Source organism: Oncorhynchus mykiss, unplaced genomic scaffold, assembly GCF_013265735.2.
Source record: "Oncorhynchus mykiss isolate Arlee unplaced genomic scaffold, USDA_OmykA_1.1 un_scaffold_140, whole genome shotgun sequence".
In the NCBI taxonomy this organism is placed as follows: domain Eukaryota; kingdom Metazoa; phylum Chordata; class Actinopteri; order Salmoniformes; family Salmonidae; genus Oncorhynchus; species Oncorhynchus mykiss.
Window position 1 is genome coordinate 340,001 of NW_023493664.1, and position 20,000 is coordinate 360,000.

General features: G+C 52.4%; 1 protein-coding gene across 6 annotated transcripts in view; it reads left to right on the top strand.

The window, feature by feature from the left end:
• LOC110516853 (caskin-1) overlaps window positions 1-20,000 on the top strand; it is a 135,352-nt gene that overhangs the window by 38,226 nt on the left and 77,126 nt on the right. For all 6 annotated transcript variants that reach the window (XM_036972308.1, XM_036972309.1, XM_036972311.1 and 3 more), the window contains exons 3-5: window positions 6,255-6,352; window positions 6,495-6,640; window positions 19,275-19,370. In XM_036972308.1, coding sequence (XP_036828203.1) covers window positions 6,255-6,352; window positions 6,495-6,640; window positions 19,275-19,370 — 340 coding nt within the window. The remainder of the gene's footprint in view (window positions 1-6,254; window positions 6,353-6,494; window positions 6,641-19,274; window positions 19,371-20,000) is intronic.

Here is a 20,000-nt window from a genome sequence, read left to right on the forward strand (position 1 = left end):
TGTTTTCTATCCAATAATAATTTTTATTTGCATATATTAGCAATTTTTGACAGATTTTTTTTTCAGTTTACTAGGGGTACCCAATCTCTCCAAAGGGGGCCATATCCTTAACAGGTTCAGCAGACATTTCCTCAGTGAAAACAATGTACTGAGCAAATGTCAATTTGGCTTTTTACCAAATTACCGTACGACAGACCACATTTTCACCCTGCACACCTAGTTGACAAACAATCCAAAACAAAGTATTCTTATGCTTTGCTGATTTAAAAATCTATTTTCATTTGGCATGAGGGTCTGCAAATTGAAGCAAAACGTTAGGAGCATCGTTCCTTAACCCGTCTCCTCCCCTTCCTCTACAATGATTTGAAGTGGATTTAACAAGTGGCATCAATAAGGGATCATAGCTTTCACCTGTATTCTGGCTCTGACGCTCGTCGGATGTAGCAGGGGGACTACAAAGGGAAACCCAGACGCGAGCTGCCCAGTGACGAGGGCCTACCAGACGGGCTAAATGTATTTTTATGCTTGCTTCGAGGCAAGCAACACTGAATCATGCAATGAGAGCACCAGCTGTTCCGGATGGCTGTGTGATCACGCTCTCCTTAGCCGATGTGAGCAAGACCTTCAAACAGGTCAACATTCAGAAGGCCCCAGGGCCAGACGGATTCTCAGGACGTGTACTCAGAGCATACGCGGACCAACTGGCACGTGTCTTCACTGATATTTTCATCCTCTCCCTGACCGAGTCTGTAATACCAACATGTTTCAAGCAGACCACCATCGTCCCTGCGCCCAAGAACACTAAGGTAACCTGCCTAAATGACTAACGACCCATAGCACTCACATCTGTAGCCATGAAGTGCTTTGAAAGGCTGGTCACGGCTCACATCAACACCATTATCCCAGAAATCCTAGACCCACTCCAATTTGCATACCGCCCCAACAGATCCACAGATGATGCAATCTCTATTGCACTCCACACTGCCCTTTCCCACCTGGACAAAAGGAACACCTATGTGAGAATGCTGTTCATTAACTACAGCTCAGCGTTCAACACCATAGTTGCCTTCAAAGCTCATCACATACCTAAGGACCCTAGAACTAAACACCTCCCTCTACAACTGATGGGGCTGTAGAGTTTCCAGGTCCACTGACTCGGTACCGGTACCCCCTGTATATTGCCTCGTTATTAATATTTTATTGTGTTACTTTTTAAAAATATATATTGTTTATTTAGTAAATATTTTCTGACCTCTTCTTTTCTTAAAACCATATTGTTGGTTAAGGGCTTGTAAGTAATTATTTCAGTGTAAGGTTTGTAAGGCGCATGTGACTATTAACATTTGCTTTGACTTGATTCACATGATCAGTCTATCCCTCACACTGACTCTATCCCTCACACTGACTCTATCCCTCACACTGACTCTATCCCTCACACTGACTCTATCCCTCACACTGACTCTATCCCTCACACTGACTCTATCCCTCACATACTGCATCTATCCCTCACACTGGCACTTACACACTGACTCTATCCCTCACACTGCCACTCACACACTGACTCTATCCCTCACACTGACTCTATCCCTCACACACTGACTCTATCCCTCACACTGCCACTCACACACTGCCTCTATCCCTCACACTGGCACTCACACACTGCCTCTATCCCTCACACTGGCACTTACACACTGACTCTATCCCTCACACTGACTCTATCCCTCACACTGACTCTATCCCTCACACACTGACTCTATCCCTCACACTGACTCTATCCCTCACACTGACTCTATCCCTCACACACTGCCTCTATCCCTCACACTGGCACTTACACACTGACTCTATCCCTCACACTGCCACTCACACATTGACTCTATCCCTCACACTGACTCTATCCCTCACACACTGCCTCTATCCCTCACACTGCCACTCATACACTGCCTCTATCCCTCACACTGGCACTCACACACTGCCTCTATCCCTCACACTGGCACTTACACACTGACTCTATCCCTCACACTGACTCTATCCCTCACACTGACTCTATCCCTCACACTGACTCTATCCCTCACACTGACTCTATCCCTCACATACTGACACTATCCCTCACACTGACTCTATCCCTCACACTGCCTATATCCCTCACACACTGACTCTATCCCTCACACTGCCACTCACACACTGCCTCTATCCCTCACACTGGCACTCACACACTGCCTCTATCCCTCACACTGGCATTTACACACTGACTCTATCCCTCACACTGACTCTATCCCTCACACTGACTCTATCCCTCACACTGACTCTATCCCTCAAACTGACTCTATCCCTCACACACTGCCTCTATCCCTCACACTGACTCTATCCCTCACACACTGCCTCTATCCCTCACACACTGCCTCTATCCCTCACACACTGCCTCTATCCCTCACACTGACTCTATCCCTCACACTGACTCTATCCCTCACACTGACTCTATCCCTCACACTGACTCTATCCCTCACACTGAATCTATCCCTCACACACTGCCTCTATCCCTCACACACTGCCTCTATCCCTCACACACTGCCTCTATCCCTCACACTGACTCTATCCCTCACACTGACTCTACCCTCACACACTGACTCTATCCCTCACACTGACTCTATCCCTCACACTGACTCTATCCCTCACACTGACTCTATCCCTCACACACTGCCTCTATCCCTCACACACTGACTCTATCCCTCACACTGACTCTATCCCTCACACTGACTCTATCCCTCACACACTGCCTCTATACCTCACACTGACTCTATCCCTCACACTGGCACTTACACACTGACTCTATCCCTCACACTGACTCTATCCCTCACACTGGCACTTACACACTGACTCTATCCCTCACACTGACTCTATCCCTCACACTGGCACTGACACACTGACTCTATCCCTCACACTGCCACTCACACACTGCCTCTATCCCTCACACACTGCCTCTATCCCTCACACATTGACTCTATCCCTCACACTGACTCTATCCCTCACACTGGCACTCACACACTGACTCTATCCCTCACACACTGACTCTATCCCTCACACACTGCCTCTATCCCTCACACTGACTCTATCCCTCACACACTGCCTCTATCCCTCACACTGGCACTTACACACTGCCTCTATCCCTCACACTGACTCTATCCCTCACACTGGCACTTACACACTGACTCTATCCCTCACCCTGCCACTCACACACTGCCTCTATCCCTCACACACTGCCTCTATCCCTCACACATTGGCTCTATCCCTCACACTGCCACTCACACACTGCCTCTATTCCTCACACACTGCCTCTATCCCTCACACACTGCCTCTATCCCTCACACTGCCACTCACACACTGCCTCTATCCCTCACACACTGCCTCTATCCCTCACACTGACACTCACACACTGCCTCTATCCCTCACACTGACACTCACACACTGCCTCTATCCCTCACAGTGACACTATTACACTGCCTCTATCCCTCACACTGACACACTGCCTCTGGCCCTCACACTGACACTCACACACTGCCTCTATCCCTCACACACTGCCTCTATCCCTCACACATTGCCTCTATCCCTCACACTGACACTCATACACTGCCTCTATCCCTCACACTGACACTCACACACTGCCTCTGGCCCTCACATTGACACTCACACACTGCCTCTATCCCTCACACACTGCCTCTATCCCTCACACTGCCTCTGGCCCTCACATTGACACTCACACACTGCCTCTGGCCCTCACATTGACACTCACACACTGCCTCTGGCCCTCACATTGACACTCACACACTGCCTCTAGCACTCACACACTGCCTCTAGCCCTCACACACTGCCTCTGGCCCTCACACTGACACTCACACACTGCCTCTAGCCCTCACACTGCCTCTATCCCTTCACACTGACACTCACACACTGCCTCTGGCCCTCACACTGACACTCACACACTGCCTCTATCCCTCACACTGACACTCACACACGGTCTATGCTCCCCCCCACACACACAAAATCAGGCATCAAACACACCACTACTGTAACCCCACATGAAGTACATTGAGTTTATCTCTTGTCCTCTCTCTCCATCCCTCTCTCTCCATCCCTCTCTCCCTCATCCCTCTCTCCCTCCATCCCTCTCTCCATCATCCCTCTCTCCCTCCATCCCTCTCTCCATCATCGCTCTCTCTCCATCCCTCTTTCCATCCCTCTCTCCCTCCATCCCTCTCTCCATCATCCATCTCTCTCTCATCCTTCCTTACATCCCTCTCTCCATCCCTATGCCCTCTCCTTCTCCATCCATCCCTCTCTCCTCTCCATCCCTCTCTCCTCTCCATCTCCCCTCTCCCTCCATCCCTCTCTCCAGCATCCCTCTCTCTCCATCCCTCTCTCCATCATCCCTCTCTCTCCATCCCTCTCTCCATCATCCCTCTCTCCCTCCATCCCTCTCTCCATCTCTCTCTCATCCTTCCCTACATCCCTCTTCTCCATCCCTCTCTCCTCTCCTTCTCTCTCATCTCCTTCTCCATCTCTCTCCTCTCCTTCTCCATCCCTCTCTCCTCTCCTTCTCCATCCCTCTCTCCTCTCTTCCATCCCTTTCTCCTCTCCTTCGCCATCTCTCTCTTTTCTCTAACCACTAGGCAGGTAGCCTAGTGGTTAGAGCGTTGGGCCAGTAACCGAAAGCTTGCTAGATCGAATCCCTGAGCTGACAATGTAAAAATATGTCGTTGTGCCCCTGAACAGGGCAGTTAACCCACTGTTCCTAGGCTGTCATTGTAAGTAAGATCTTGGTCTTAACTGACTTGCCTAGTTAAATAAATCTCTCTCTTATCCTTCTCCATCCAGCTGACAGTAGTAGATATGAGTTAGTCTACACACCAGGAAACAGATGTGGTGGGCTGGCTAGATAACCCTCAATAGAAGCCCAGTGTGTGTCTGTGTATAAGGTTGAGTGATTATAGTTGTAATCCAGTCCATTATGACATCAGCTGGTCTTTTAATCCATGTTGACTCTTCCTGTCCATTATGGAGTTACCATACCTCCCACTGTGCCCTAAATCAGGGCTTCTCACACACGCAATAAAAACAACAATATCCCCGATGCCAAGAGAGAGGTGGGCCTTAAAATGTTCCTTCACAGGGCCCAATAATAGTTTTTTTCCAGTCATAGGAGAATCCTTGATTTGATTGGTCATGAAGTCATAGTAGATCTCCTTGGTTTGACTGGTCATGAAGTCATAGTAGAATCCTTGGTTTGATTGGTCATGAATTCATAGTAGATCTCCTTGGTTTGATTGGTCATGAAGTCATAGTAGATCTCCTTGGTTTGATTGGTCATGAAGTCATAGTAGAATCCTTGGTTTGATTGGTCATGAAGTCATTGTAGAATCCTTGGTTTGATTGGTCATGAAGTCATAGTAGATCTCCTTGGTTTGATTGGTCATGAAGTCATAGTAGATCTCCGTGGTTTGATTGGTCATGAAGTCATAGTAGGTCTCCTTGATTTGATTGGTCATGAAGTTATAGTATAATTATTGGTTTGATTGGTCATGAAGTCATAGTAGATCTCCTTGGTTGGATTGGTATTGAAGTCATAGTGGAACTCTTTGGTTTGATTGGTCATGAAGTCATAGTAGAATCCTTGGTTTGATTGGTCATGAAGTCATTGTAGAATCCTTGGTTTGATTGGTCATGAAGTCATAGTAGAACTCCTTGGTTTGATTGGTCATAACGTCATAGTAGAATTATTGGTTTGATTGGTCATGAAGTCATAGTAGAACTCCTTGGTTTGATTGGTCATGAAGTCATAGTAGAATTATTGGTTTGATTGGTCATGAAGTCATAGTAGATCTCCTTGGTTTGATTGGTGATGAAGTCATAATAGATCTCCTTGGTTTGATTGGTCATGAAGTCATAGTAGATCTCCTTGGTTTGATTGGTCATGAAGTCATAGTAGATCTCCTTGGTTTGATTGGTCATGAAGTCGTAGTAGAACTCCTTGGTTTGATTGGTCATAGTAGATCTCCTTGTGTCCTATGTTTTATCTCTTGAGTTCTGATTATGAGGGATGTCCCTGAGGAATCACAAAAGGTCCCCGGACCCAAAACATTTTAGAACGTTTGCCCTAAATAACTTAAATACTGTGTGTGTGTGTGTGTGTGTGTGTGTGTGTGTGTGTGTGTGTGTGTGTGTGTGTGTGTGTGTGTGTGTGTGTGTGTGTGTGTGTGTAGGTTTGCTCCACTGCACCATGCTGCTCTCAGTGGGAACCTGGAGCTCATCTCTCTGCTGCTGGAATCGCAGGCCACCGTGGACATCAGGGACCAGAAGGGTGAGACACAACACACACACACACACACATACGCATACACACGCACACACACACACATATACACACAGACACACACACATATACACACACACACGCTGCCGGCCGTAGTCTGATTCTGTCTGTTCCTCCGTGGTTGCCGTAGGGATGCGCCCACTGCACTACGCGGCTTGGCAGGGGAAGGCGGAGCCTATGAAGATGCTGCTGAAGTCTGGTTCGTCGGTCAACGGCCAATCAGACGAGGGACAGATCCCTCTGCACCTGTCGGCGCAGCACGGACACTACGACGTGGTGAGTCACATTAGCCGTTGTTTAGCTAACGGCTAACGGAAGAGTTTCTGCTATCGATGTCATCTCCTGCCGTTGTGCCCTGGAGCAAGGCACTTAACACCTTAACCGGCTCCAGGGGCGCTGTGCTGTGTCTTCCAACCTGCGTGGGTATGGATCTTAGAGGGGTCGGGGCAGCAGGTAGCCTAGTGGTTAGAGGGGGGGGGGGGGGGGGGGGGGCAGGTAGCCTAGTGGTTAGAGGGGGGTTGCAGGCCATCGTTCTGCCCCTGAACAAGACAGTTAACCCACTGTTCCCCGGTAGGCCGTCGTTCTGCCCATGAACAAGGCAGTTAACCCCCTGTTCCCCGGTAGGCCGTCGTCCTGCCCCTGAACAAGGCAGTTAACCCACTGTTCCCCGGTTCCCCCGGTAGACCGTCGTCCTGCCCCTGAACAAGGCAGTTAACCCACTGTTCCCCGGTAGGCTGTCGTCCTGCCCCTGAACAAGGCAGATAACCCACTGTTCCCCGGTAGGCTGTCGTTCTGCCCCTGAACAAGGCAGTTAACCCACTGTTCCCCTGAACAAGGCAGTTAACCCACTGTTCCCCGGTAGGCTGTCGTCCTGCCCCTGAACAAGGCAGTTAACCCACTGTTCCCCGGTAGGCTGTCGTCCTGCCCCTGAACAAGGCAGTTAACCCCCTGTTCCCTAGTAGGTCGTCATTCTGCCCCTGAACAAGGCAGTTAATCCACTGTTCCCCGGTAGGCCGTCGTTCTGTCTCCTGAACAAGGCAGTTAATCCACTGTTCCCCGGTAGGCCGTCGTTCTGCCCCTGAACAAGGCAGTTAATCCACTGTTCCCTAGTAGGTCGTCGTTCTGTCTCCTGAACAAGGCAGTTAATCCACTGTTCCCTAGTAGGTCGTCATTCTGCCCCTGAACAAGGCAGTTAATCCACTGTTCCCCGGTAGGCCGTCGTCCTGCCCCTGAACAAGGCAGTTAATCCACTGTTCCCTAGTAGGTCGTCGTTCTGTCTCCTGAACAAGGCAGTTAATCCACTGTTCCCTAGTAGGTCGTCGTTCTGTCTCCTGAACAAGGCAGTTAATCCACTGTTCCCTAGTAGGTCGTCATTCTGCCCCTGAACAAGGCAGTTAATCCACTGTTCCCCGGTAGGCCGTCGTCCTGCCCCTGAACAAGGCAGTTAATCCACTGTTCCCTAGTAGGTCGTCGTTCTGTCTCCTGAACAAGGCAGTTAATCCACTGTTCCCTAGTAGGTCGTCATTCTGCCCCTGAACAAGGCAGTTAATCCACTGTTCCCCGGTAGGCCGTCGTCCTGCCCCTGAACAAGGCAGTTAATCCACTGTTCCCTAGTAGGTCGTCGTTCTGTCTCCTGAACAAGGCAGTTAATCCACTGTTCCCTAGTAGGTCGTCGTTCTGTCTCCTGAACAAGGCAGTTAATCCACTGTTCCCCGGTAGGCCGTCGTTCTGCCCCTGAACAAGGCAGTTAATCCACTGTTCCCTAGTAGACCGTCGTTCTGCCCCTGAACAAGGCAGTTAATCCACTGTTCCCCGGTAGGCCGTCGTTCTGCTCCTGAACAAGGCAGTTAATCCACTGTTCCCCGGTAGGCCGTCGTTCTGCCTCCTGAACAAGGCAGTTAATCCACTGTTCCCCGGTAGGCCGTCATTCTGCTCCTGAACAAGGCAGTTAATCCACTGTTCCCTAGTAGACCGTCGTTCTGCCCCTGAACAAGGCAGTTAATCCACTGTTCCCTAGTAGGTCGTCATTCTGCCCCTGAACAAGGCAGTTAATCCACTGTTCCCCGGTAGGCCGTCGTTCTGCTCCTGAACAAGGCAGTTAATCCACTGTTCCCTAGTAGACCGTCGTTCTGCCCCTGAACAAGGCAGTTAATCCACTGTTCCCTAGTAGGTCGTCATTCTGCCCCTGAACAAGGCAGTTAACCCCCTGTTCCCCGGTAGGCTGTCGTCCTGCCCCTGAACAAGGCAGTTAACCCCCTGTTCCCCGGTAGGCCGTCGTTCTGCCCCTGAACAAGGCAGTTAACCCCCTGTTCCTCGGTAGGCCGTCGTTCTGCCCCTGAACAAGGCAGTTAACCCCCTGTTCCCCGGTAGACCGTCGTTCTGCCCCTGAACAAGGCAGTTAACCCCCTGTTCCCTAGTAGACCGTCGTTCTACCCCTGAACAAGACAGTTAACCCACTGTTCCCCGGTAGGCCGTCGTTCTGCCCATGAACAAGGCAGTTAACCCCCTGTTCCCCGGTAGGCCGTCGTCCTGCCCCTGAACAAGGCAGTTAACCCACTGTTCCCCGGTTCCCCCGGTAGACCGTCGTCCTGCCCCTGAACAAGGCAGTTAACCCACTGTTCCCCGGTAGGCTGTCGTCCTGCCCCTGAACAAGGCAGATAACCCACTGTTCCCCGGTAGGCTGTCGTTCTGCCCCTGAACAAGGCAGTTAACCCACTGTTCCCCTGAACAAGGCAGTTAACCCACTGTTCCCCGGTAGGCTGTCGTCCTGCCCCTGAACAAGGCAGTTAACCCACTGTTCCCCGGTAGGCTGTCGTCCTGCCCCTGAACAAGGCAGTTAACCCCCTGTTCCCTAGTAGGTCGTCATTCTGCCCCTGAACAAGGCAGTTAATCCACTGTTCCCCGGTAGGCCGTCGTTCTGTCTCCTGAACAAGGCAGTTAATCCACTGTTCCCCGGTAGGCCGTCGTTCTGCCCCTGAACAAGGCAGTTAATCCACTGTTCCCTAGTAGGTCGTCGTTCTGTCTCCTGAACAAGGCAGTTAATCCACTGTTCCCTAGTAGGTCGTCATTCTGCCCCTGAACAAGGCAGTTAATCCACTGTTCCCCGGTAGGCCGTCGTCCTGCCCCTGAACAAGGCAGTTAATCCACTGTTCCCTAGTAGGTCGTCGTTCTGTCTCCTGAACAAGGCAGTTAATCCACTGTTCCCTAGTAGGTCGTCGTTCTGTCTCCTGAACAAGGCAGTTAATCCACTGTTCCCTAGTAGGTCGTCATTCTGCCCCTGAACAAGGCAGTTAATCCACTGTTCCCCGGTAGGCCGTCGTCCTGCCCCTGAACAAGGCAGTTAATCCACTGTTCCCTAGTAGGTCGTCGTTCTGTCTCCTGAACAAGGCAGTTAATCCACTGTTCCCTAGTAGGTCGTCATTCTGCCCCTGAACAAGGCAGTTAATCCACTGTTCCCCGGTAGGCCGTCGTCCTGCCCCTGAACAAGGCAGTTAATCCACTGTTCCCTAGTAGGTCGTCGTTCTGTCTCCTGAACAAGGCAGTTAATCCACTGTTCCCTAGTAGGTCGTCGTTCTGTCTCCTGAACAAGGCAGTTAATCCACTGTTCCCCGGTAGGCCGTCGTTCTGCCCCTGAACAAGGCAGTTAATCCACTGTTCCCTAGTAGACCGTCGTTCTGCCCCTGAACAAGGCAGTTAATCCACTGTTCCCCGGTAGGCCGTCGTTCTGCTCCTGAACAAGGCAGTTAATCCACTGTTCCCCGGTAGGCCGTCGTTCTGCCTCCTGAACAAGGCAGTTAATCCACTGTTCCCCGGTAGGCCGTCATTCTGCTCCTGAACAAGGCAGTTAATCCACTGTTCCCTAGTAGACCGTCGTTCTGCCCCTGAACAAGGCAGTTAATCCACTGTTCCCTAGTAGGTCGTCATTCTGCCCCTGAACAAGGCAGTTAATCCACTGTTCCCCGGTAGGCCGTCGTTCTGCTCCTGAACAAGGCAGTTAATCCACTGTTCCCTAGTAGACCGTCGTTCTGCCCCTGAACAAGGCAGTTAATCCACTGTTCCCTAGTAGGTCGTCATTCTGCCCCTGAACAAGGCAGTTAACCCCCTGTTCCCCGGTAGGCTGTCGTCCTGCCCCTGAACAAGGCAGTTAACCCCCTGTTCCCCGGTAGGCCGTCGTTCTGCCCCTGAACAAGGCAGTTAACCCCCTGTTCCTCGGTAGGCCGTCGTTCTGCCCCTGAACAAGGCAGTTAACCCCCTGTTCCCCGGTAGACCGTCGTTCTGCCCCTGAACAAGGCAGTTAACCCCCTGTTCCCTAGTAGACCGTCGTTCTACCCCTGAACAAGACAGTTAACCCACTGTTCCCCGGTAGGCCGTCGTTCTGCCCATGAACAAGGCAGTTAACCCCCTGTTCCCCGGTAGGCCGTCGTCCTGCCCCTGAACAAGGCAGTTAACCCACTGTTCCCCGGTTCCCCCGGTAGGCCGTCGTCCTGCCCCTGAACAAGGCAGTTAACCCACTGTTCCCCGGTAGGCTGTCGTCCTGCCCCTGAACAAGGCAGTTAACCCACTGTTCCCCGGTAGGCTGTCGTCCTGCCCCTGAACAAGGAAGTTAACCCACTGTTCCACCTGAACAAGGCAGTTAACCCACTGTTCCCCGGTAGGCTGTCGTCCTGCCCCTGAACAAGGCAGTTAACCCACTGTTCCCCGGTAGGCTGTCGTCCTGCCCCTGAACAAGGCAGTTAACCCACTGTTCCCCGGTAGGCTGTCGTCCTGCCCCTGAACAAGGCAGTTAACCCCCTGTTCCCTAGTAGGTCGTCATTCTGCCCCTGAACAAGGCAGTTAATCCACTGTTCCCCGGTAGGCCGTCGTTCTGTCTCCTGAACAAGGCAGTTAATCCACTGTTCCCCGGTAGGCCGTCGTTCTGCCCCTGAACAAGGCAGTTAATCCACTGTTCCCTAGTAGGTCGTCGTTCTGTCTCCTGAACAAGGCAGTTAATCCACTGTTCCCTAGTAGGTCGTCATTCTGCCCCTGAACAAGGCAGTTAATCCACTGTTCCCCGGTAGGCCGTCGTTCTGCCCCTGAACAAGGGAGTTAATCCACTGTTCCCTAGTAGGTCGTCGTTCTGTCTCCTGAACAAGGCAGTTAATCCACTGTTCCCTAGTAGGTCGTCGTTCTGTCTCCTGAACAAGGCAGTTAATCCACTGTTCACCGGTAGGCCGTCGTTCTGCCCCTGAACAAGGCAGTTAATCCACTGTTCCCTAGTAGACCGTCGTTCTGCCCCTGAACAAGGCAGTTAATCCACTGTTCCCCGGTAGGCCGTCGTTCTGCTCCTGAACAAGGCAGTTAATCCACTGTTCCCCGGTAGGCCGTCGTTCTGCCTCCTGAACAAGGCAGTTAATCCACTGTTCCCCGGTAGGCCGTCGTTCTGCTCCTGAACAAGGCAGTTAATCCACTGTTCCCTAGTAGACCGTCGTTCTGCCCCTGAACAAGGCAGTTAATCCACTGTTCCCTAGTAGGTCGTCATTCTGCCCCTGAACAAGGCAGTTAATCCACTGTTCCCCGGTAGGCCGTCGTTCTGCTCCTGAACAAGGCAGTTAATCCACTGTTCCCTAGTAGACCGTCGTTCTGCCCCTGAACAAGGCAGTTAATCCACTGTTCCCCGGTAGGCCGTCGTTCTGCCTCCTGAACAAGGCAGTTAATCCACTGTTCCCCGGTAGGCCGTCGTCCTGCCCCTGAACAAGGCAGTTAATCCACTGTTCCCTAGTAGGTCGTCGTTCTGTCTCCTGAACAAGGCAGTTAATCCACTGTTCCCTAGTAGGTCGTCATTCTGCCCCTGAACAAGGCAGTTAATCCACTGTTCCCCGGTAGGCCGTCGTCCTGCCCCTGAACAAGGCAGTTAATCCACTGTTCCCTAGTAGGTCGTCGTTCTGTCTCCTGAACAAGGCAGTTAATCCACTGTTCCCTAGTAGGTCGTCGTTCTGTCTCCTGAACAAGGCAGTTAATCCACTGTTCCCCGGTAGGCCGTCGTTCTGCCCCTGAACAAGGCAGTTAATCCACTGTTCCCTAGTAGACCGTCGTTCTGCCCCTGAACAAGGCAGTTAATCCACTGTTCCCCGGTAGGCCGTCGTTCTGCTCCTGAACAAGGCAGTTAATCCACTGTTCCCCGGTAGGCCGTCGTTCTGCCTCCTGAACAAGGCAGTTAATCCACTGTTCCCCGGTAGGCCGTCATTCTGCTCCTGAACAAGGCAGTTAATCCACTGTTCCCTAGTAGACCGTCGTTCTGCCCCTGAACAAGGCAGTTAATCCACTGTTCCCTAGTAGGTCGTCATTCTGCCCCTGAACAAGGCAGTTAATCCACTGTTCCCCGGTAGGCCGTCGTTCTGCTCCTGAACAAGGCAGTTAATCCACTGTTCCCTAGTAGACCGTCGTTCTGCCCCTGAACAAGGCAGTTAATCCACTGTTCCCTAGTAGGTCGTCATTCTGCCCCTGAACAAGGCAGTTAACCCCCTGTTCCCCGGTAGGCTGTCGTCCTGCCCCTGAACAAGGCAGTTAACCCCCTGTTCCCCGGTAGGCCGTCGTTCTGCCCCTGAACAAGGCAGTTAACCCCCTGTTCCTCGGTAGGCCGTCGTTCTGCCCCTGAACAAGGCAGTTAACCCCCTGTTCCCCGGTAGACCGTCGTTCTGCCCCTGAACAAGGCAGTTAACCCCCTGTTCCCTAGTAGACCGTCGTTCTACCCCTGAACAAGACAGTTAACCCACTGTTCCCCGGTAGGCCGTCGTTCTGCCCATGAACAAGGCAGTTAACCCCCTGTTCCCCGGTAGGCCGTCGTCCTGCCCCTGAACAAGGCAGTTAACCCACTGTTCCCCGGTTCCCCCGGTAGGCCGTCGTCCTGCCCCTGAACAAGGCAGTTAACCCACTGTTCCCCGGTAGGCTGTCGTCCTGCCCCTGAACAAGGCAGTTAACCCACTGTTCCCCGGTAGGCTGTCGTCCTGCCCCTGAACAAGGAAGTTAACCCACTGTTCCACCTGAACAAGGCAGTTAACCCACTGTTCCCCGGTAGGCTGTCGTCCTGCCCCTGAACAAGGCAGTTAACCCACTGTTCCCCGGTAGGCTGTCGTCCTGCCCCTGAACAAGGCAGTTAACCCACTGTTCCCCGGTAGGCTGTCGTCCTGCCCCTGAACAAGGCAGTTAACCCCCTGTTCCCTAGTAGGTCGTCATTCTGCCCCTGAACAAGGCAGTTAATCCACTGTTCCCCGGTAGGCCGTCGTTCTGTCTCCTGAACAAGGCAGTTAATCCACTGTTCCCCGGTAGGCCGTCGTTCTGCCCATGAACAAGGCAGTTAATCCACTGTTCCCTAGTAGGTCGTCGTTCTGTCTCCTGAACAAGGCAGTTAATCCACTGTTCCCTAGTAGGTCGTCATTCTGCCCCTGAACAAGGCAGTTAATCCACTGTTCCCCGGTAGGCCGTCGTTCTGCCCCTGAACAAGGGAGTTAATCCACTGTTCCCTAGTAGGTCGTCGTTCTGTCTCCTGAACAAGGCAGTTAATCCACTGTTCCCTAGTAGGTCGTCGTTCTGTCTCCTGAACAAGGCAGTTAATCCACTGTTCACCGGTAGGCCGTCGTTCTGCCCCTGAACAAGGCAGTTAATCCACTGTTCCCTAGTAGACCGTCGTTCTGCCCCTGAACAAGGCAGTTAATCCACTGTTCCCCGGTAGGCCGTCGTTCTGCCCCTGAACAAGGCAGTTAATCCACTGTTCCCCGGTAGGCCGTCGTTCTGCCTCCTGAACAAGGCAGTTAATCCACTGTTCCCCGGTAGGCCGTCGTTCTGCTCCTGAACAAGGCAGTTAATCCACTGTTCCCTAGTAGACCGTCGTTCTGCCCCTGAACAAGGCAGTTAATCCACTGTTCCCTAGTAGGTCGTCATTCTGCCCCTGAACAAGGCAGTTAATCCACTGTTCCCCGGTAGGCCGTCGTTCTGCTCCTGAACAAGGCAGTTAATCCACTGTTCCCTAGTAGACCGTCGTTCTGCCCCTGAACAAGGCAGTTAATCCACTGTTCCCCGGTAGGCCGTCGTTCTGCTCCTGAACAAGGCAGTTAATCCACTGTTCCCCGGTAGGCCGTCGTTCTGCCTCCTGAACAAGGCAGTTAATCCACTGTTCCCCGGTAGGCCGTTGTTCTGCTCCTGAACAAGGCAGTTAATCCACTGTTCCCTAGTAGACCGTCGTTCTGCCCCTGAACAAGGCAGTTAATCCACTGTTCCCTAGTAGGTCGTCATTCTGCCCCTGAACAAGGCAGTTAATCCACTGTTCCCCGGTAGGCCGTCGTTCTGCTCCTGAACAAGGCAGTTAATCCACTGTTCCCTAGTAGACCGTCGTTCTGCCCCTGAACAAGGCAGTTAATCCACTGTTCCCTAGTAGGTCGTCATTCTGCCCCTGAACAAGGCAGTTAACACCCTGTTCCCCGGTAGGCTGTCGTCCTGCCCCTGAACAAGGCAGTTAACCCCCTGTTCCCCGGTAGGCCGTCGTTCTGCCCCTGAACAAGGCAGTTAACCCCCTGTTCCCCGGTAGGCCGTCGTTCTGCCCCTGAACAAGGCAGTTAACCCCCTGTTCCCCGGTAGACCGTCGTTCTGCCCCTGAACAAGGCAGTTAACCCCCTGTTCCCTAGTAGGCCGTCGTTCTACCCCTGAACAAGACAGTTAACCCACTGTTCCCCGGTAGGCTGTCGTTCTGCCCATGAACAAGACAATTAACCCCCTGTTCCCCGGTAGGCCGTCGTCCTGCCCCTGAACAAGGCAGTTAACCCACTGTTCCCCGGTTCCCCCGGTAGGCCGTCGTCCTGCCCCTGAACAAGGCAGTTAACCCACTGTTCCCCGGTAGGCTGTCGTCCTGCCCCTGAACAAGGCAGTTAACCCACTGTTCCCCGGTAGGCTGTCGTCCTGCCCCTGAACAAGGCAGTTAACCCACTGTTCCCCTGAACAAGGCAGTTAACCCACTGTTCCCCGGTAGGCTGTCGTCCTGCCCCTGAACAAGGCAGTTAACCCACTGTTCCCCGGTAGGCTGTCGTCCTGCCCCTGAACAAGGCAGTTAACCTACTGTTCCCCGGTAGGCTGTCGGCCTGCCCCTGAACAAGACAGTTAACCCCCTGTTCCCTAGTAGGTCGTCATTCTGCCCCTGAACAAGGCAGTTAATCCACTGTTCCCTAGTAGGTCGTCGTTCTGTCTCCTGAACAAGGCAGTTAATCCACTGTTCCCTAGTAGGTCGTCATTCTGCCCCTGAACAAGGCAGTTAATCCACTGTTCCCCGGTAGGCCGTCGTCCTGCCCCTGAACAAGGCAGTTAATCCACTGTTCCCTAGTAGGTCGTCGTTCTGTCTCCTGAACAAGGCAGTTAATCCACTGTTCCCCGGTAGGCCGTCGTTCTGCCCCTGAACAAGGCAGTTAATCCACTGTTCCCTAGTAGGTCGTCGTTCTGTCTCCTGAACAAGGCAGTTAATCGACTGTTCCCTAGTAGGTCGTCGTTCTGTCTCCTGAACAAGGCAGTTAATCCACTGTTCCCCGGTAGGCCGTCGTTCTGCCCCTGAACAAGGCAGTTAATCCACTGTTCCCTAGTAGACCGTCGTTCTGCCCCTGAACAAGGCAGTTAATCCACTGTTCCCCGGTAGGCCGTCGTTCTGCTCCTGAACAAGGCAGTTAATCCACTGTTCCCCTTTAGGCCGTCGTTCTGCCTCCTGAACAAGGCAGTTAATCCACTGTTCCCCGGTAGGCCGTCGTTCTGCTCCTGAACAAGGCAGTTAATCCACTGTTCCCTAGTAGACCGTCGTTCTGCCCCTGAACAAGGCAGTTAATCCACTGTTCCCTAGTAGGTCGTCATTCTGCCCCTGAACAAGGCAGTTAATCCACTGTTCCCCGGTAGGTCGTCATTCTGCCCCTGAACAAGGCAGTTAACACCCTGTTCCCCGGTAGGCTGTCGTCCTGCCCCTGAACAAGGCAGTTAACCCCCTGTTCCCCGGTAGGCCGTCGTTCTGCCCCTGAACAAGGCAGTTAACCCCCTGTTCCCCGGTAGGCCGTCGTTCTGCCCCTGAACAAGGCAGTTAACCCCCTGTTCCCCGGTAGACCGTCGTTCTGCCCCTGAACAAGGCAGTTAACCCCCTGTTCCCTAGTAGGCCGTCGTTCTACCCCTGAACAAGACAGTTAACCCACTGTTCCCCGGTAGGCCGTCGTTCTGCCCATGAACAAGACAATTAACCCCCTGTTCCCCGGTAGGCCGTCGTCCTGCCCCTGAACAAGGCAGTTAACCCACTGTTCCCCGGTTCCCCCGGTAGGCCGTCGTCCTGCCCCTGAACAAGGCAGTTAACCCACTGTTCCCCGGTAGGCTGTCGTCCTGCCCCTGAACAAGGCAGTTAACCCACTGTTCCCCGGTAGGCTGTCGTCCTGCCCCTGAACAAGGCAGTTAACCCACTGTTCCCCTGAACAAGGCAGTTAACCCACTGTTCCCCGGTAGGCTGTCGTCCTGCCCCTGAACAAGGCAGTTAACCCACTGTTCCCCGGTAGGCTGTCGTCCTGCCCCTGAACAAGGCAGTTAACCCACTGTTCCCCGGTAGGCTGTCGTCCTGCCCCTGAACAAGGCAGTTAACCTACTGTTCCCCGGTAGGCTGTCGGCCTGCCCCTGAACAAGACAGTTAACCCCCTGTTCCCTAGTAGGTCGTCATTCTGCCCCTGAACAAGGCAGTTAATCCACTGTTCCCTAGTAGGTCGTCGTTCTGTCTCCTGAACAAGGCAGTTAATCCACTGTTCCCTAGTAGGTCGTCATTCTGCCCCTGAACAAGGCAGTTAATCCACTGTTCCCCGGTAGGCCGTCGTCCTGCCCCTGAACAAGGCAGTTAATCCACTGTTCCCTAGTAGGTCGTCGTTCTGTCTCCTGAACAAGGCAGTTAATCCACTGTTCCCCGGTAGCCCGTCGTTCTGCCCCTGAACAAGGCAGTTAATCCACTGTTCCCTAGTAGGTCGTCGTTCTGTCTCCTGAACAAGGCAGTTAATCGACTGTTCCCTAGTAGGTCGTCGTTCTGTCTCCTGAACAAGGCAGTTAATCCACTGTTCCCCGGTAGGCCGTCGTTCTGCCCCTGAACAAGGCAGTTAATCCACTGTTCCCTAGTAGACCGTCGTTCTGCCCCTGAACAAGGCAGTTAATCCACTGTTCCCCGGTAGGCCGTCGTTCTGCTCCTGAACAAGGCAGTTAATCCACTGTTCCCCTTTAGGCCGTCGTTCTGCCTCCTGAACAAGGCAGTTAATCCACTGTTCCCCGGTAGGCCGTCGTTCTGCTCCTGAACAAGGCAGTTAATCCACTGTTCCCTAGTAGACCGTCGTTCTGCCCCTGAACAAGGCAGTTAATCCACTGTTCCCTAGTAGGTCGTCATTCTGCCCCTGAACAAGGCAGTTAATCCACTGTTCCCCGGTAGGCCGTCGTTCTGCTCCTGAACAAGGCAGTTAATCCACTGTTCCCTAGTAGACCGTCGTTCTGCCCCTGAACAAGGCAGTTAATCCACTGTTCCCTAGTAGGTCGTCATTCTGCCCCTGAACAAGGCAGTTAACCCCCTGTTCCCCGGTAGGCTGTCGTCCTGCCCCTGAACAAAGCAGTTAACCCCCTGTTCCCCGGTAGGCCGTCGTTCTGCCCCTGAACAAGGCAGTTAACCCCCTGTTCCCCGGTAGGCCGTCGTTCTGCCCCTGAACAAGGCAGTTAACCCCCTGTTCCCCGGTAGACCATCGTTCTGCCCCTGAACAAGGCAGTTAACCCCCTGTTCCCTAGTAGACCGTCGTTCTACCCCTGAACAAGGCATTTAACCCACTGTTCCCCGGTAGGCTGTCGTTCTGCCCCTGAACAAGGCAGTTAACCCCCTGTTCCCCGGTAGGCTGTCGTTCTGCCCCTGAACAAGGCAGTTAACCCCCTGTTCCCCGGTAGACCGTCGTTCTGCCCCTGAACAAGGCAGTTAATCCCCTGTTCCCTAGTAGACCGTCGTTCTACCCCTGAACAAGGCATTTAACCCCCTGTTCCCCGGTAGGCTGTCGTTCTGCCCCTGAACAAGGCAGTTAACCCCCTGTTCCCCGATAGGCTGTCGTTCTGCCCCTGAACAAGGCAGTTAACCCCCTGTTCCCCGGTAGACCGTCGTTCTGCCCCTGAACAAGGCAGTTAATCCCCTGTTCCCTAGTAGACCGTCGTTCTACCCCTGAACAAGGCATTTAACCCCCTGTTCCCCGGTAGACTGTCGTTCTGCCCCTGAACAAGGCAGTTAAACCCCTGTTCCCTAGTAGGTCGTCATTGTAAATAATAATTTGTTCTTAACCAACATGCCTAGTTAAATAAATGTTAAGCTGAAGACTAATCTCCCTGTGACAAAGTCTTGTAGTTGTTGTTGTTGTTGTTCCCCCAGTCTGAGATGTTGCTCCAACACCAGTCTAATCCGTGTGTTGTTGTTGTTGTCCCCAGTCTGAGATGTTGCTCCAGCACCAGTCTAATCCGTGTGTTGTTGTTGTTGTTGTTGTTCCCCCAGTCTGAGATGTTGCTTCAGCACCAGTCTAATCCGTGTGTTGTTGTTGTTGTTGTTGTTGTTCCCCCAGTCTGAGATGTTGCTCCAACACCAGTCTAATCTGTGTGTTGTTGTTGTTGTTGTTCCCCCAGTCTGAGATGTTGCTCCAACACCAGTCTAATCCGTGTGTTGTTGTTGTTGTTGTTCCCCCAGTCTGAGATATTGCTCCAACACCAGTCTAATTCGTGTGTTGTTGTTGTTGTTGTTGTTCCCCCAGTCTGAGATGTTGTTCCAGCACCAGTCTAATCCGTGTGTTGTTGTTGTTGTTGTTCCCCCAGTCTGAGATGTTGCTCCAACACCAGTCTAATCCGTGTGTTGTTGTTGTTGTTGTTCCCCCAGTCTGAGATGTTGCTTCAGCACCAGTCTAATCCGTGTATAGTGGACAATGCAGGAAAGACTCCTCTCGATCTGGCCTGTGAGTTCGGCAGGGTCGGGGTGAGTAACTAACTCTACTAACTTTTGTTGGTGTTGGATGAACTTTGGACACTGGCCATCCGGGTTAGAAGACCTCCATTTTACTATCCCGGGTGACGTTGTTCTAACCAAGGGTGCTGTGGTGGTGTTTTTTTTTTTTTTTCAAATGACAAACGAAACTACTAGCCTTGAGCTAACAGGCTTGGTTAAAACTACTAGCCTTGAGCTAACAGGTTTGCTTAAAAATTATAGCATTGGGCTATTGGGCTTGGTTAAAACTACTAGCTTTGGGCTAGCAGGCTTGGTGAAAACTACTATCCTTGAGCTAACGAGCTTGGTTAAAATTACTAGCCTTCGCCTAACGAGCTAGTTTAAAACTACTAGCCTTGGGCTAACGGGCTAGGTTAAAACTACTACCTTGGGATAACCGGCTAGGTTAAAACTACTACCCTTGGGCTAACGGGCTAGGTTAAAACTACTAGCCTTGGGCTAACGGGCTTGGTTAAAACTGCTAGCCTTGGGCTAACGGGCTAGGTTAAAACTACTAGCCTTGGGCTAACAGTCTTGGTTCATTTCCATCCCTGTCCATGATCAATATGCAACTAGCACACTGCCAGAAAATCCTTGTGACGGCCAGTGTGGGTGTGGGAT